The 16,407-nt window shown below is 45.6% G+C and overlaps 1 protein-coding gene across 1 annotated transcript in view; it reads left to right on the top strand.

Annotated features, from left to right (window-relative positions):
- Positions 1–2,312: 2,312 nt before the first annotated feature.
- The window catches only part of phip (PHIP subunit of CUL4-Ring ligase complex), a gene marked incomplete at its 5' end in the record, with an annotated part of 28,771 nt that continues 14,676 nt past the window's right edge, over positions 2,313–16,407 (top strand). The window contains 15 exon segments of the mRNA XM_084440100.1: positions 2,313–2,336; positions 3,873–3,902; positions 6,555–6,705; positions 7,013–7,111; positions 8,109–8,269; positions 9,703–9,924; positions 10,092–10,192; positions 10,284–10,354; positions 10,539–10,639; positions 11,025–11,065; positions 11,670–11,768; positions 12,004–12,160; positions 13,262–13,396; positions 15,068–15,196; positions 15,378–15,603. Coding sequence (XP_084296226.1) covers positions 2,313–2,336; positions 3,873–3,902; positions 6,555–6,705; positions 7,013–7,111; positions 8,109–8,269; positions 9,703–9,924; positions 10,092–10,192; positions 10,284–10,354; positions 10,539–10,639; positions 11,025–11,065; positions 11,670–11,768; positions 12,004–12,160; positions 13,262–13,396; positions 15,068–15,196; positions 15,378–15,603 — 1,747 coding nt within the window.

The raw sequence follows: 16,407 nt of genomic DNA, 5'->3' as shown, positions 1-16,407 counted from the left end.
AAGCTGATGTTCTGTGAGGTCTGCGTTTTCTGTCCGTATGTCCGTTAATCGTTTCATTAGCAAATCCAGCAGAGATAAGACAATCTGTATTTAAGTTAGCCCCAACAGCTTCTCCATCTTTGTCCCTTAAGTAACAAAGTTGTTCTGAGCCAGGCGAGATCCAATAAGGGACGTCTGTTCTATTTTAGAGACATTCTAGGAAAGTCCTCGGTTGGCCTGATTGTGTTTCTGCTTTGTTCCTGTGGAAAGCCCAGGTAGGTGTGTGAATGACTGGTATGTCTGTGAAAGTGTGAATGTGTGTTGGTGTTTGTTTTAACGGTCATATTCTCTTTGTAACCCCCCTCCCCTCCACACACAAAGCCTGTGCTCTGTCTGTGTGTGTTTGTGTGTGTGAGGTTGGCGGGGGCACGTGGCAGTATTAAATACAAATGCTGTGTCAGGAAATGAAAGGTCAGCATTTGCAATAGGGGCAGGATACATGTAGGAAGATCTGCCCTCTATGGCCCAGCTTGATGTCACTCAGGGGCTTGGGCCAATGGGAGTTTCCATTTCTGAATCATCATAAAACATGAGGAAGCAAATTACTGATGGCCACCATATCAAACAATCATTTAGCAACTACATATAGAGTTCAAAATGAGGCCATAAACTGTAAATCATTAGTTTATAGATCATGAGTAAAACTTATAACTCAATCTTTAGAATGTGTAGCAACATTATGGGCTAAATGTTTTATAAATGCAACATACTTCAACAATGTCTCAAAATCCATCAGACAGAACAGAATAAGGGGCTTCCAACATTGTGTGATAATGATTAAAATAAATACTTGCTCTCCTTTCAGAATCGGTTTTTATTAGCCAGGTAGTTTTTACATATACAGTACTAGGAATTTGCTTTGGTCAGTTGGTGCATAACACTGATTAGACAGGGTGCAAGGACAAGATGAGACAGGACAGAGTGGAAAGACAGGACTACAAATGAGCAGTGCAAAATACAATATACAAAATGGTGTGCAATGAGTGTACAGTATGTGTACAGAGTGTTAATGTGTGTGCGATGTGTGTTTCTCAGCTGAGCTGGCCAATGAGTCTCTTTCCTTCTAATTATCTATTTCATTATTAATCTGGAAAGCTTGATCTATAGCTTGGGATAACTCTAGTTACTATCAGTATATGAACTATGGAGAACGCTCTTTTTCATGGGCTGAGAACAGGGACTTATTGTAACAGTGTACTGTTTACTAAGGCCTGATGTTTTTATCAATAAACAGTCAATCACACAAGGAATGTAGGCGTTTAAATAACTGATTTGGCTAGCTGATATCCCATTGGTCAACCTAGTCACCTTTGACCCCTCCATGGCCTTGGGCTCTCTAGTCAGTCAGCGGAGTAACTCAGAGAGATGCTGCCTCCTAGTGGATGAGTCAGCCAGCACAGATAAAGGTCAGGGATCAGAGTGTGCTTCTACAAAAATATAAATAGTACATGTAGACACACAGTCAGGCAGTGCTCGACTTGGGCAGGAGCTCAATGGAGCAAAGTGCCGGGAACTCAAATATTCTCCTGCTTGAGTTCCTGAACCTCTTACAGAAAATAGGCTCAAAAGTATTGTGGAGCTCCAAAATCTGATTACTAGCTTTTCAACCCAAGTGAAGCACCGCTCACAAGTATACCGCCCCCCCAACACACACACACACACACACACACACACACACTGACACACACATACACACAGTGTTGCACAAATAGGGTGTGCGATGGCAATGTGATTTTATATCACACATGGCCTTTTATTCACTGACTGTAGAGGTGAAAGCTAATTCCCATCCTGTTTCAAGATCAGCGTGGATTGGGAGAATTAAATTAGGTCAACTCAGGTTATTGAAAAGCACCCTAAGATTACAGAGCTGATGGCTATCTATTCCCTTGCTCACTGGTAGGTTTGTGTGTGTGTGTGAGAGAGAGAGGTAGGGAGAGGAAGAGAGTGTGAATATGTTATGTGTGTATGTGTGACCATAGCAATATTATTTTTCATTACAGTTAACTTAAGTTAACAACATAAATTGTCTTTAGCCTATATTTTGAAGTGATGGCAGTAGCAGTATGCGGTGTGGCAGATAGCAGTAGCCGTCTAGTCCGTCAGCCTGCATTCATCCCCCCCTAGTCCTCCTGGACCTAGACCTACATGGATCTGTGGAGGATCTGGTGGGAGATCTTCTGAGATTAACATATTTGATTCTGTTCACACACACAATGCCTAAAGACAGACGGTGTCTCTTTTACACCACCTCTGTCACATCTCATGCCACAATGGTGTTTGACTTTGTAGGGCAGGTGAGGCGCTGTCCATTTGTCCAAGGTGCTGAATGTCATCTCACTAGTTTGTATACTCCAGACCGTCACCACACATTAGCCTAAGAAGGCCCTACACTGAATGCAGACACACAATATCCAGTAACTACATCAACCAGTCTAATTACACACCTGCTTTATCTGAACATATTATTTCAACAGTGCCCAATAATGTGATTATAAATTCATTTATTTTTACAATAATGATAAAGCAGGTGATAAATGATCACTCACAGAGAAAGGAGGATTTCTAACTTTTACAAATAAGTCTTCTGTGATACAAAATACGAAATAATCTGTGTCCATTATGTATCTTTTCGACCAGTATTCTTGTTGCTGTTATACGTTGATTCCAGTAACTCACGAGGTTTCATTCATTAGGCTGCATTCCCTGATTTTCCAGCCCTTCCCCCATTTTACTGCCAGGCAGCATTTGGAAGAGAAATGGACGACTTCCCCAGCAAACGGCTCCCAGAGTGGGTGTGTTAAAGACATGTTGTTACACAATAGCCTACTGTCAGAATCATAAACCCGGCCAACTAGGTTACAGAATAAAAACTAGCAGAAACGACTGAAAGATCGAAAATAGCGTGCTACGTTTAGGTAAACCCTGAAAGGACAGACTAATGCCGACAACATCTGAAGAGTTTATAAATAAATAGATAGTGGTCATACACTGAAACTGCAACGACGCGCAACGATTATTTTGACAATGTGATACGACGATATAATGACAGTGGTCATCTTCATACATTGTAACAACCATTTTCTGCTACATGCCTTCCCTTTCCTCTAATGTTGCCATTTCTATCTCCCCTCCTCGCTCCGTGCGTGCGTAAAATACACTACAGTATTCTGTATTCCTGCGCGGAGGGCTTGCGCTTGTTTAGTGAGGAGGGGGAGGGGGAGGGGAAGCGAAAACGCAGCTCTTTGTGTGCTTCAACGTACTGATAAGAAGTAAAGACGCCTGCGGTGTTTTTATACGACTTATTTAAGTATTATGGACGTAAACTCGTACAACGTATAAGACAGAGCATGTAGGAAGTACTATTTGTCCATAACGCGTAAGGGTACAGACGCAGCCGGATCTGCTAGTGAGCAGTGGCTGTGTGTAGCTGAATGGAGTAGTTCTCTTCCTGGTGGATAAACAGTGACAGCTACAGGGCAGCCACCTAGACTCAGTACTCAGCCTGGCGCTGCCCTGCCAGCTATCTTAAACAACACCAAAATGGCTACAGACAGTAAACACGTCGCGCAGTTGAATTCTGGTAAGTAGAGAGATCTTTAGATGTGACATTGTTATTTTTTTGGATATACCTCAGTTTCTTCTGCGCCCTCCTCTAACACTGCTCCCGTCCTCTCCCCCCCGAACAGAACTGTACTTCCTAATAGCCCGGTTTCTAGAAGCTGGACCGTGTCAAAACGCAGCAGAGGTTTGTATTTTGGTATTTTAAGATAATTCATAATGCTTCTAAGATGATATAGGTTCACGATTTTGTGTTTGTATTCTATTTTCAGACCCTGATACGGGAGGTGGAGGAGAAGGAGGTAAGCGACTGAGTCAGCTTGCGTTGTATCTGTCTGCACTCTCTGTAGTTTGTGAGCTTGGTTTTACACAGATTTTGCATTTAATGTTTAAAAAACGCAAATAGATACATTTATAGACGGGCTGATCGAGGTCAACACTGTTTCTCTGTCGCAGCTTCTGCCCAGAAGACTGGACTGGACAGGGAAGGAACACCCTGGGACATACGAAAATTTGGTAAGGGAGCACTATAACTGAGAAAAAGTTTTTAGAGAGCAAAATATAAATTGAATTTCCCGCAATTTTTATTCTAGGGGAAAAAACTCCAAACTACTTTACCGAGAAAATGAAGAAAATTGGGGTCACTGTATACTAGAGGTCGAGTCCATGGGTCCAGTGGACCATGGTGTGAGAGTTTGGTGACATGCATGTCCAAAAGATGTAAATAGTTGTGAAAAATGTGTGTGAAATGTTGGTACGTCATGAGTGTTATGGTGTAGGAGCGCGAGGATCCGGGGGAGGGACTTCTGCGCCATAGCACGAGATGGAGGCGCTCATGTCCTGCGATAGTCAGAGAGTGTGTGGCTAAAACACACACAGGGGGACGAGTTGAAACACTACTTTTAGGAGAATATAAACAGCGTTTTAATAATTCGCAGAGACAGAAATACAGCTTTATTTAAGGAGATGAATACCCGGCACAGTGTGGGCATGGGGAAACTGGGTGATGCCTTACAGCAAGACAGAAGAAGAGGCAGATGTAGACATTATGTGCAGATCAGAGGTAACGTAGAGCCGGGGTTCTATTATTGCTTTATTAATTTGCGTGTTAATTGTCAGGTAAATAAACGGTGCACTTATAATAATACATTTACGTAAGATGGTGGATAGTAGATGTGCACTTTCAATATGACACTTGTTTACGGCTAAGGGAAGCTAGGTGATGTGTGCTCATATTTTTGACAACTTCAAAGTTTTAGATATTTGGCAAATTATCAAAATATTGACCTTTAACCTATATACGTATTTTATTAATTGATTTTTTTTTTCTTTAAAAATATAGAGACATTTTTAGCCTACACGTTTTTCTGTACGGCCAACAGTCGTCATCGTCATGAGTTGCAGCCACAACTGAATCTAAATACATAGGTTTAGAGAATTATTGACAGTGTCTCCGCCTGGCTGTTTTTTCCCTGCTCGGCTCTCCACTCCCCGCTCCTCCTCCCTCCGCCTCCGAGCGCAGCGGTGACGCGGCCGTGCCTCCTGTCTCCTGTATGTCTATTGTGGGTAATTCTTCCGCGGCTCGTCTAAAAATGCGACGTGCTCTTAATTATCAGACAAAAGGAAATAAGACGTTCGAGGCTACGATCGATCAATATCTTAACACCTATTTATTGGTGTGTAATTATTAATGATCAGACATACTGTAGGCATACTATTCGTTTGATCATGACTTATAAAGATGTTAGTGTTTGATAATAGCCTACTTGTAATTAACAAGGCTAATGATAATTGATATTAGCCTACTTCAAAGGAATAATCATGTTATAGATACAAACAAAATGGTTAGTAACAATAATGTTTTGTAGTCTGATAGTAACATTCATTAATGCCATTAGTTGTTTTAATGGCACTGTAAGATAATTATTATTAGCAATATATTAATTGCATATTAGTAGCCTAATTATCATTTTTATCGTTATCAAGTGTTTAGCCATTTTCTTTTACATCTGTTCTTTTCTTTGTGTTGATGAGTAGTAAGAACATAGTGAGAGCTTATTAAGATAATTATAATGAGGTTAAAAATCATATCTATTCACTTATCCAAAATACATTCATTTAGATTTTCTCATTCAGAGAAGGATTAGAAGGCTATTGTCGTTGATGTTAATGTGTGAGGAGGGCTGACCTGAACAGAAATATTAATCACTCAGTAGGCGACCGTACACACACAGGCTTCTCTGTGCATGCCTCTGCCGTGTGCCACATGCTGTGTGAGTGTGTGAGAAAGTGGGTGTGTGCCTCTGCGCGACTGGAAGTGCATATGAATACAGATCACGTTTGTGAACCAGCGTTGATGTTAAAGGCAATTAAGGGGTCATTAATTGTGTGTGCCTGAGTGTGCGTCTCTCTGTGTGTGTGTGTGTGTGTGTGTGTGTGTGTGTGTGTGTGTGTGTGTGTGTGCTTGGAACAGAGCAGCCGATAAAGAGGAGGAGAGAATGTGTTTCTTTCCAGAAAGAAGAGCAGAGCAGCTCCTAGGTGACTGCGCCAGTGTCTGTGGGGTTGTGTGATGTGTGTGTTTCTATGTGTGTGTGTGTGTGTGTATGTAGAAATAAAGCTGCATTCTATCTGGACTTGACCTCTATCCGATTTCCAACCTCCGTACGATTCAATATTCAGTCTTGTTGGGCTGTAGGCTACCGCTTTTCCAGTTATTTGAGCAGACATTTGTCATTGTACAGATCTAGGTCATGCATTTTAAAATGTCCATTGCTGTTGAGGATTGTATAAACTCTGCAATAGGTCTTGAAGGACCATCAATTTCAAAGATTGGAATTTAGTGCCTCACAGATTGTTGATGATTTATAGGATACTCGCTGAATTGTAACCTTGTTGTCGCTGTTTGTCATTACTATTTTGTTTCTGTGTGTGTGTGTGTGTGTGTACACACACAGGTGAAGCTGTATGGGCACATCAGTCCAGATCATCTGCTGCAGGTGTGTTCCAGAGTGTGCCCTCTCCTCGAAAAGGAGGTACCTGCCAGTGTGCCTGGGGTCCACAGTCTACTCGGAGCTGGGAGGCAAAACCTCTTGAGAACCAACAAGAGTGAGTTGAGACACACACACACACGCACACATACACACACACACACACACACACACACACACACACACACACACACACACACACACAGCTGGCTCTTTGCTGACGAAGATCAAGGGAAGGGATTTGGCTCCTTTTGGGCTGTTGGCACATGCGCATTGATGGCTGAAAAGGCAGATTCTTAACAGGCATGTTCTGTTGTGGCTTGCGTAATAGAACTCCTGATTTGATCTCGGTGCCCTGTGGTCACACACTCACACAAACAGTGTGTGCGTATTTCTAACTGTGTTGTGTATGTTTTGTCCTTCAGGCTGCAAGCATGTTGTGTGGAAGTGCTCGGCCCTGGCCGCCCTGCACTGTGGACGGCCTCCAGAGCCCCCTGTCATCTACGGCAGCCCGCCCAACATCGGTAGGTTTTCTGTTCGCACCGATTTCTTCGGCCCGGCGAGTCTCAAGATCAGTGATTTTCAAACTTTTTTGTGCCCGGGGCACTCCAAAGAGCAGGCCAAAGTCGCCAAGGCACACCTGTGTGCAACAGAGGCTGCTTTCTCTTTTCTCCACTCCTCCTGAGCAATGTGCTATGGACTTCAGATGGATTTCCACAGTTTTATTTTACCTTTTTAGATTTCCTTGAACAGCATTTTCCTTGGAAGCCAAGAGCACAGTGATTTGATTTGGTCTTTAATTTGCTTGCCCGTGTAAAATCGCTATACCTTTGAAGCCTTTCAATTATTGCGAGTCCTTTAAAATGAGGCTTTCTTGTTTTTTTAGTAACATAACATTGCACTTCTGTTCTGTGGACATATCATCCATTTTCAACAAATGCGTACTGTTGCTGTGAGAGAAGACGTTTCAATATGAACGCTGCGCTACAGCGTGTTGAGGGCTCACGCACGCGCTGCTCACTGGAGTCGGTCCAAACAACAACACTGTAATCACGTAAAGAGTTGATAATCTCTTTCTTTCAATTTGCATGAATTCATAGAAAGTCGTCACGCCGCGCGCTTAGGATCGGATCATATTTTTTTCTCCCCTCCGATCTCTGATCCTGCTCCCTGAGGCGGTATCGGCCTGATACCGACGCCGTGGGTCGAATCGGGGAATTCCTATATATAGTAGATTAAAAATTAATTCATAATTTTTTGTATAGTTGTATATTGCAATAATATTGTGTGGTGGCACACCGTTTGAGACACTGCTCTAGAGCGCTCACTGTACCCGGCGCAGATTTGACCATAAGATAGCATGGATGAACTGTGATAACGTAACAATACAGTAGCATAATTCACTGCTGTATTTTTTGGGGAATCATTTCAGCAACCACTGTTTCAGATGAGCAGATCGTGATGAGTCGTTTTATGTATTTGTGTGTGTGTGTGTGTGTGTGTGTGTGTGTGTGTGTGCAGTGGAGACGAGTCATGGGCGACGGCTGAACGGATCGTACCGTCTGGGGCACCTGCTGCCCACGGCGGTCTACCAGCACATGAAGATGCACAAGAGGATTCTGGGACATCTCTCCTCGGTCTACTGTGTCACCTTTGACCGCACTGGCCGACGCATCTTCACTGTAAGAACACTGTGTGTGTGTGTGCATGTGTGTGTGTGTGTGCTTGAAGTGAGTGTGCTTATGCGTGTGTCAGTGCTTGGAAGTTTCTCTGTGCTGTCCAGTGATACTGATTAGTGATGTGTGTAGGTGTGTGTAGGTGTGTGTGTGTGTGTTTGTATCCAGTAATACTGATGTTTGTATGTGAGAGCAGAGAGGTGCATATCGAATGTTGGTTCATATTCACACATGGCTTTAATTAAAATGATTAAAGAGCTCTTTGTTCATAAAGTCCAGATGGAGTTTGGCTGCAGGCAGGGTCCTGGGGGCTTGTTCTTAATCAGAGCTTGGGTGTCCGAAGAGTCGTTTTTTGGACCAGGGTATGATTGGGAAGTAGATCGTGATGATAGAAGAGCTTCTTCTGAAGAGGTCCTGTGGGCATCCATGTCAGGTTCCACTGACCTTCGACCTCTCGGCTGCGCTACGACGCTAACAGTGCCGCGCTAGCGGCGTTGCCAGTGCTTGTCTAGAGCTGGACTAATGCAAGGCTAATGCAAGTAGTGCTCTCGTGCTTCATGCTGCAGCCTGCTGCTACTCCATTTTCAGCTCTCAGTTTTTAAATCTCCAGAAATGGCTGATGGGAGGGAGGGGGGATTAGATTGACTCTCTCCTTTCTCTCTCTCTCTCTCTCTTTCTCTCTCTCTCTCTCTCTCTCTCTCTCTCTCTCTCTCTCTGTCTCTCTCTCTCTCTTTCTTTCTCACACTCTCCTTCTCACTCTCCTCTACGTGCTCTGCTACCCCTTGCCGCTCGCTCCCTCTCTCTCTCTCTCTCTCCCTCTCTCTCTCTCTCTCACTCTCTCTCATTCTGGGAAAAAAATGTTTCCTCTTAGGGGTTGGCTAAGTGCCAAAATTAAAATTCCCTCTTCGTCTTCCTCGCTTTCTCCCTCCATCCCTCCCTCCCTCACTCCTTTCTCTGCCTTCATCAGAAGATCATTTTTATTTATATATTTACTTATTTTTGTATCTACTCGTGTGCTGTCCCTGTTGAGCTCTGAAGCTTCAGCACTTGTATTAGATGGAACATCTGATAAACCGAAGCGCCAAATAGTGAGCTTTATTGATTATTATCTTCCATGTATTGATAACCTAGTCAGTAGTGTATCACCAGAAAAGTCTTTGTGCGTTTATCATACAGCAGTTGGGTGTGTGTGTGTTCATTCAGCCTCGACCGACCAGTCAGTCTTGAATCAACCGGTTGACTGATTGTCTAAGCTACCGAGCGGTTGATTAACAGCGATTATGCCTGATCGATGATGAAGTGCATTTTTATAGTTTGAAATACCGGTCGATGGACGCCGGTGTCGATCGTTGTCTTAGCGCTCTTGCCGTCGGGCAAAAGGCGATAGAGGGATCGGCGCATTGATCTGTTGCCATTATCCTATTGACCGGTGGCCTCAGGGCTCGGACGACTGTCTGGTGAAGATCTGGGGTACGGATGACGGCCGCCTGCTGGCGACGCTGCGCGGACACGCGGCTGAGATCTCCGACATGGCGGTGAGCTACGAGAACACCATGATCGCCGCCGGCAGCTGTGACAAGACCATCAGGGTGTGGTGTCTGCAGACCTGCGCGCCCCTGGCCGTGCTGGAGGGACACGCCGCCTCCATCACCTCGCTGCAGGTGTGTGTGTGTGTGTTGTGTGTGTCTTTTTGTGCGTGTGCCCATTTATGAAAGACCAAATACCTCTGTGAATTCATTTTGGCAATTTGATTGATTGTCCTGCTGGTGTCTCGCTGCTTATTGGTTGTTTTTTTTGGCTCTCTCGCCCCTCATTGGTTCTTTTGCAGTTCTCTCCTCTGTGTGTTGGGTCGAAGCGGTACCTGTCATCCACCGGGGCTGATGGGACGATCTGCTTCTGGCAGTGGGACGCACGCACACTCAAGTTTGGGTGAGACACACACACCTCCACACTCTCAACACAGAACACACACACACACACCTCATACTGTTGTGCTGATACAGAGTGTGTGTGTCTCCAGCCAGAGGCCCAGTAAGTTCACGGAGCGCCCCCGACCTGGCGTCCAGATGATCTGCTCCTCGTTCAGTGCAGGTAAACCACCGTTCTCCACCTGAGGACTGCGGTCGTGCGGATGCAATCCCTGACCATTCAGTCCAGCTATTAACCACACATCTGTTACTAACTTCTTACTGCATATATCGTTTGGTCTCACGCTGACGTGTTCATGTATACGTGTGTGTGTGCGTGTGTGTGTGCGTGTGTGTTCTTTGCCCAGGTGGAATGTTCCTGGCCACAGGGAGCACCGATCACATCATCCGGGTCTACTATTTTGGTTCCAGCCAACCAGAGAAGATCTCTGAGCTGGAGTCACACACGGTAGGAGCTGGAACATGCTGAGAGAGAGAGAGAGAGAGAGAGAGAGTCTTGGTTACCCTGATCCTCTGGCCTTGGTTGGTGGAGTCTGGTTGGTGGAGTCTGGTTGGTGGAGTCTGGTTGGTGGAGTCTAATTAGCGGCAGTGGCGTATTTAGGCATGGGCATAAACCCCACCCCCCCCTGCTCAACAACTTGCCGACAGTCTATTATTCACAATCGGAAAGCCCGTTCATTTCACGTTTACAAAACAAAACTGAAAGTGGGGCGTGCCGTAGCGGGAGGGTTCGCCCAGGGTAGCATATAAGCTAGAAACGCTACTGATTGGCGGAGTCTGGTTGGTGGTTTCTACGTGCCATGCAGACTCATTTCTCTCTTTCCCTCCCTCAGGATAAAGTGGACAGCATCCAGTTCTCCAACTGCAGTGACCGGTAAGGATTCAGGAGCTATTTTTTTTTGATAATATTTTTTTTTACCTGTGCGGGGTTTTAAATTGAACCTGTGGGTATAGTAATGTGACTTCATGCACTCAGCAGAAACACTGGCTCTCTCTACACCTGCACTCATAAAGACACGCACACACACGCGAAATCACACGCGCACACACACACACACACACACACACACACACACACGCACACACACACACAGAAACACACTGGCTCTCTGTTAAGTGTCAGTGTGTATGTGTGTGTGTGTGTGTGTTTATGTGGTGTTTTGCAGAATAACATATTCAGCTGAAATCCCCAAATGTTCCTCTAATCTCTGCAGTGAGGGATGAGGAAGAGAGAGAGACTGGCAGGGAGAGAAAGAGAGAGCAGAAGAGAAAGGGACAGAGGGAAAGAGAGACAGACAGACAGACAGAGAGAGCGAGAGAGGAGAGGGAGAGGGAGTCAGAGAGGGCAAGCTAAAGGGGGTGGATGAAAAGAAAGACAGACAGCTTGTTGACGGTGATGTTTGTGTTTCTGTGCCTGATGTGTGTGTGTGTGTGTGTGTATGTGTGTGTGCGCATGCGTGTGTGTGTGTGTGTGGTAGGTTTGTGAGTGGCAGCAGAGACGGTACAGCCCGGATCTGGCAGCTACAGCCGCAGGGCTGGAGAAGCATTCTGCTGGACATGCAGACCAAACTACCAGGGTAGGTATGCGCTCACACACACACACACACACACACACACACACACACACACACACTCAATCAATCAATCAATCAATCAATTCACAGGCTTAACAACCAGATTTAGTGCTCTGATTCATGCAAACCCCTCTTGGCTCAGTGTAACATAATTATGGCCATTGCAAAATTAGCTCTTTGCGGAAGCAAAATTATAAGGATTGTAATGTGACTCCCCCCCCCCCCATCCCTCCTGTAGGAAGTACAACCCCCCTCCCCTGGAAGACAAGGTGACCAAGCTGAAGGTTACCATGGTAGCATGGGATCGTCATGACAGCACGGTGATCACAGCTGCCAACAACCTCACGCTGAAGGTCTGGAACTCCACCAACGGGAACCTAGTCCACGTCCTCATGGTATGGATGTAGACAAACACACACATTTATACACGCATACACAAACAGGCAAACACACACACACACACACACACATACAGTAGGACTCCACTTATCCGAACCCAACGGGACCGAAGGTCGTTCGTATCTTTGAAATGTCCGGATGACTGAAACTTCTGTTAAAATGCATTAAATTCAATAAGTGGTACTTGTTTCATATAGACTCATAATAGACCAATAAATACCCTTAATTACTTGTGAAAATGCATCAATATTGCAATAAAATAGCCAACTAAACTCATACAGCCTAGCCTATAATAGACCTACAGTAGCCTATAATAAAATAACTGAATTTCCACTTGAGTCCGTGCTTTGATCAAATACAGTAGCCTACTTTATTCTCAAATGAGGCGTACGCTGCATCGATAGGCTAATGTATTCGCAGAACAACATGGTATAGCCTAAAAACAACCCAACATTAGAACAATTAGAGCAAATGATAATCAATAAATAAATAAATGAAATGACAGACAAGTTGTCGTGTCTTAGGCTATTGTAGCCTAAAAGAAAGTCTCTAAAACAACCGATGTAGGCTAACGTGGCCTAGGCTGTAGGCTATTATTTAACAAATACAGTAGGTCTAGTAGGCTAATCTACATGCTCACAACACGTCTGTGTTCCTGAAGTCCATTAACTGGGAACGAAAAATGACTCGATGCTCATCTGCTTCAGGTTGCTGACGCGCTTTCTGGCTACCAAGGAATGCAGCTCTCGCGCAGCAGACTCGTTTGCGTTTTATGCTCGACATTAGAGTAACAAAGAAATGAAACGTGACAGCAGGCTACAGCCTACAGGCAACATGTAGGTCTACATACAGTTCTGTTTTTATTCACAGTAGGGTACAGTACTGTAATGAAAATCCCACCAGTAACCAGATAGCAGGCAAAAAAAAAACGTTTTTTAAGCCTGTCCGGTAGACGGGGAGGTTCGGATCTCTGAAGTTCGGATGAGTGGGGTCCTACTGTATATATGTACAACACGTACACATGCATACACACACACACAAACATGCCACCCACTTGAAACCAAACGTTTGAGCGGTGACGATTGGTTGACGTGCAGGGTCACGAGGACGAGGTGTTTGTACTGGAGCCACACCCCTTTGATCCCAGAATCCTCTTCTCCGCGGGGCACGATGGGAACTGTATTGTGTGGGACCTGTCCAGAGGAGTCAAGATCCGCTCCTACTTCAACATGGTGAGGGGACTCGTCCGCTTATTCTCTCTTCCCTTCCCTCCTTCTATCTCTCCTTTCTTTCCTCCTCGTCTCTCTCTTCCCTCCCTCCTTCCATCTCTCCTTTCTTTCCTCCTCGTCTCTCTCTTCCCTCCCTCCTTCCATCTCTCCTTTCTTTCCTCCTCGCCTCTCTCCTCCCTCCCTCCCTCCCTCCCTCTGCCTCCAGGCCGTTCTACACAGCCCATTCATGGCCACGTCATTCTGGATGAAAGGCACCGACACTGAATGGGGGATTATTCTGTCGTGTCTTTAATGCCAGCGACGGAGGTGTAGTAACATCGCCCAATCACTGTCTGTGTAAAAGGGACAGCCGGCATTGTGGGACAGGGTTGTGACGTCTTCATGATCTGCCCAATGAGAAGAGAGTTGGGAGAAACGACGTGCTCTTTTCTCACAATGTAAACAAACCAAGGGGAAACCGAGGGGAGACTCGACTTAAAACTCAAACTCGCAGGCAGCACAGAAACGCTCAAGTTAGTTATTGTTCATTTTGTATTAATTAGATCATTGTTAGTTTTTTATTGTATTGCTGTGTCACTAATCCTTGTTTTTTGGGATCCAAATAGGCTACGAGGTTTCCCTTCCCTGTTGCGCTATTTAACCTCCCGTGCATAATTTTGAACAGATTTCTGTCATTCAAATTCTTCTGTAATCCGCAACGTCTGATTGTTAATAACTCATGTCAACTCTACGTTTTTATCGACAGGCAATCAAAGGTTACGATTTGAAATGTAGCCTGTAAGCATCGTGTTTTCTACGCCTCACTCCTTCTTGAGAGGCTAGACTAATCCCACACACAGCCTACCTCTGAACATATTTTTGTCATTCATACCACATAGGAAGTAGTGTACTTATAAACAGCCAACTTAATAAAACAATAGTGGGTTTAACCGGGCTCGGGCACATAAATGCAGCCAAGCCTGTCTACTAGCTTGTTGCCAGCTTGTTGTCTCATTTGACAGCTAGCGAGCATTTCATACACGGTCACACCCCTTGTTTCCAGGATTTCAGCTTGCTGTCTAAGGTCACACATTATACCGGCTTTCATTGGTTCAGAGTAAACAAACACAGCGGGAAAATTGAGGGGTCTTCTATACGGCAATGTAGCGGGATCTCTGTATACAAACAGCTTCTGTCTCCATTTTTCCACAAAGTGTATGTTGGAGCACATAGTTGCGTGTGAGGTTAGCGTAGTGTAGTGTTAGTTATGAAGCCAAGGAATTTGCGTTTGAGTGCGTCCTTGACTCAGGTCATTGTTTCACTTCCTGACTTTGTCTCTATGGTAACCGGGGACAGTGTACCTGCGTGGCACAGAAAGGGTGAGTCACGCGCTGTCATTGTTATTAATGACAGACATCCAGGATCCCCTGGAGGGATTTATATTTCAGTCAGTCAGTCAGTCAGTCATTCAGCCAATCAGCTAGTCAGTCAGCCAGCCACACAGCCAGACTACCAGCCTCAGTCTCTTGCACAGAATGCTTGGTTGATTTCAATATCGTCAACAACAATGTCTTTGACACTTTGGCAAAATGCTATTTCCGCCAAACATTTACACAGGAATGGCATTGTGGAACAGAGACCGGAGGATGAAGGTGTTAAAATAGACTTTTCTTTCATGCTCCTCTCCGTCTCCAGATCGAGGGCCAGGGTCACGGGGCGGTGTTCGACTGTAAGTGCAGTCCGGACGGCCAGCACTTTGCCGCCACGGACTCCCACGGTCACTTGCTCATCTTCGGCTTCGGCTCCAGCAGCAAATACGACAAGGTACGACTCCCAGGCGGCCTAAACCCGCCGTGACGCATCGACGTCGTCCGCCACACTGAATGGCGGCCACCGTGTACAGTCTCAGTAGTTTCAGCCCACCGTCTGCAACTGTAAGTTCAACAGCGCCCTATAAAAGCCCCCCCCCCCCTCTATCTCTCTCTCCCTCTCTCTCCTCCGACAGATCGCGGACCAGATGTTCTACCACACAGACTACCGCCCGCTGATCCGCGACGCCAACAACTACGTGCTGGACGAGCAGACGCAGCAGGCGCCCCACCTGATGCCCCCGCCGTTCCTGGTGGACGTGGACGGGAACCCCCACCCCACCCGATACCAGCGGCTGGTCCCGGGGAGGGAGAGCTGCAGGGAGGAGCATCTCATCCCCCAGATGGGGGTCACCTCCTCGGGTAGAGACAGACGCGAGAGACGTCCCCACAGTATCATTTTGCGCCCTTTGGTTTTAGCCTCGTGAGACCGTCCCGGTCTCGCAAGCTCACGTTCGGTTTCTCTCCGCAGCTTAGTCTGGACTCCCGTCGGTCTCGGAACGATTTCTAGAAATTGCATTTGCAACCAGGCCAGATTCTGAATTTTGTGAGTCAAGAGAGATTTGCCTGTTCATTAATTCGTACCTTCTTTTTACCTCCCTAGACTGAGGGGATACCGCGGGAGTCAGGACAGCTGTCAAACGTTAAACTCAAACTCGCAGCAGGCACAATAAAAGACGCCTATTTTTCTTGCGTAGCATGAATCATCTAGCCCGCATTGTCCATCTACTTCAGATACCTATTTTTTAATGCAGTGTTTCCCATAGCCTACATTAGGGTTGAGGAATTTCATGATAGCCTCCTCCGATTGATTTAGGAAAGCAGTTATGTGTTGTGATATTCCGTTTGGGAAATGCACATGGTTGCTGGCACACAGTAGGCTGGGCTCATAGCAGAGGGGAGAGGGGTTCCCTGCCTTCTTTCCTCGCTCTATCAGTCTTAAGTCTCCTTTTACTGCACAACTAATAGCTACAGTAATAGCCTAGGTCTAAAACAAATGATTGGCCTGTCCTATATTAATCACCAGGCAGCTGAGTGGTCTTTACCCACCAGCGCATCTCGACAGTGGAACAAAAATGCTCAACTTTAAGAATCTCGGTCGACTTAAGGGTCTCCGACTGATGATTCGACTCGTGGACTTTCAGGGGGCAGCCCTAGCGTTTTAAC

Source organism: Borostomias antarcticus (genome assembly GCF_949987555.1).
Source record: "Borostomias antarcticus genome assembly, chromosome: 6".
NCBI lineage: Eukaryota > Metazoa > Chordata > Actinopteri > Stomiiformes > Stomiidae > Borostomias > Borostomias antarcticus.
Note: the sequence above shows the minus strand (reverse complement) of the source record. Positions and strands in the feature narration are given on the sequence as shown.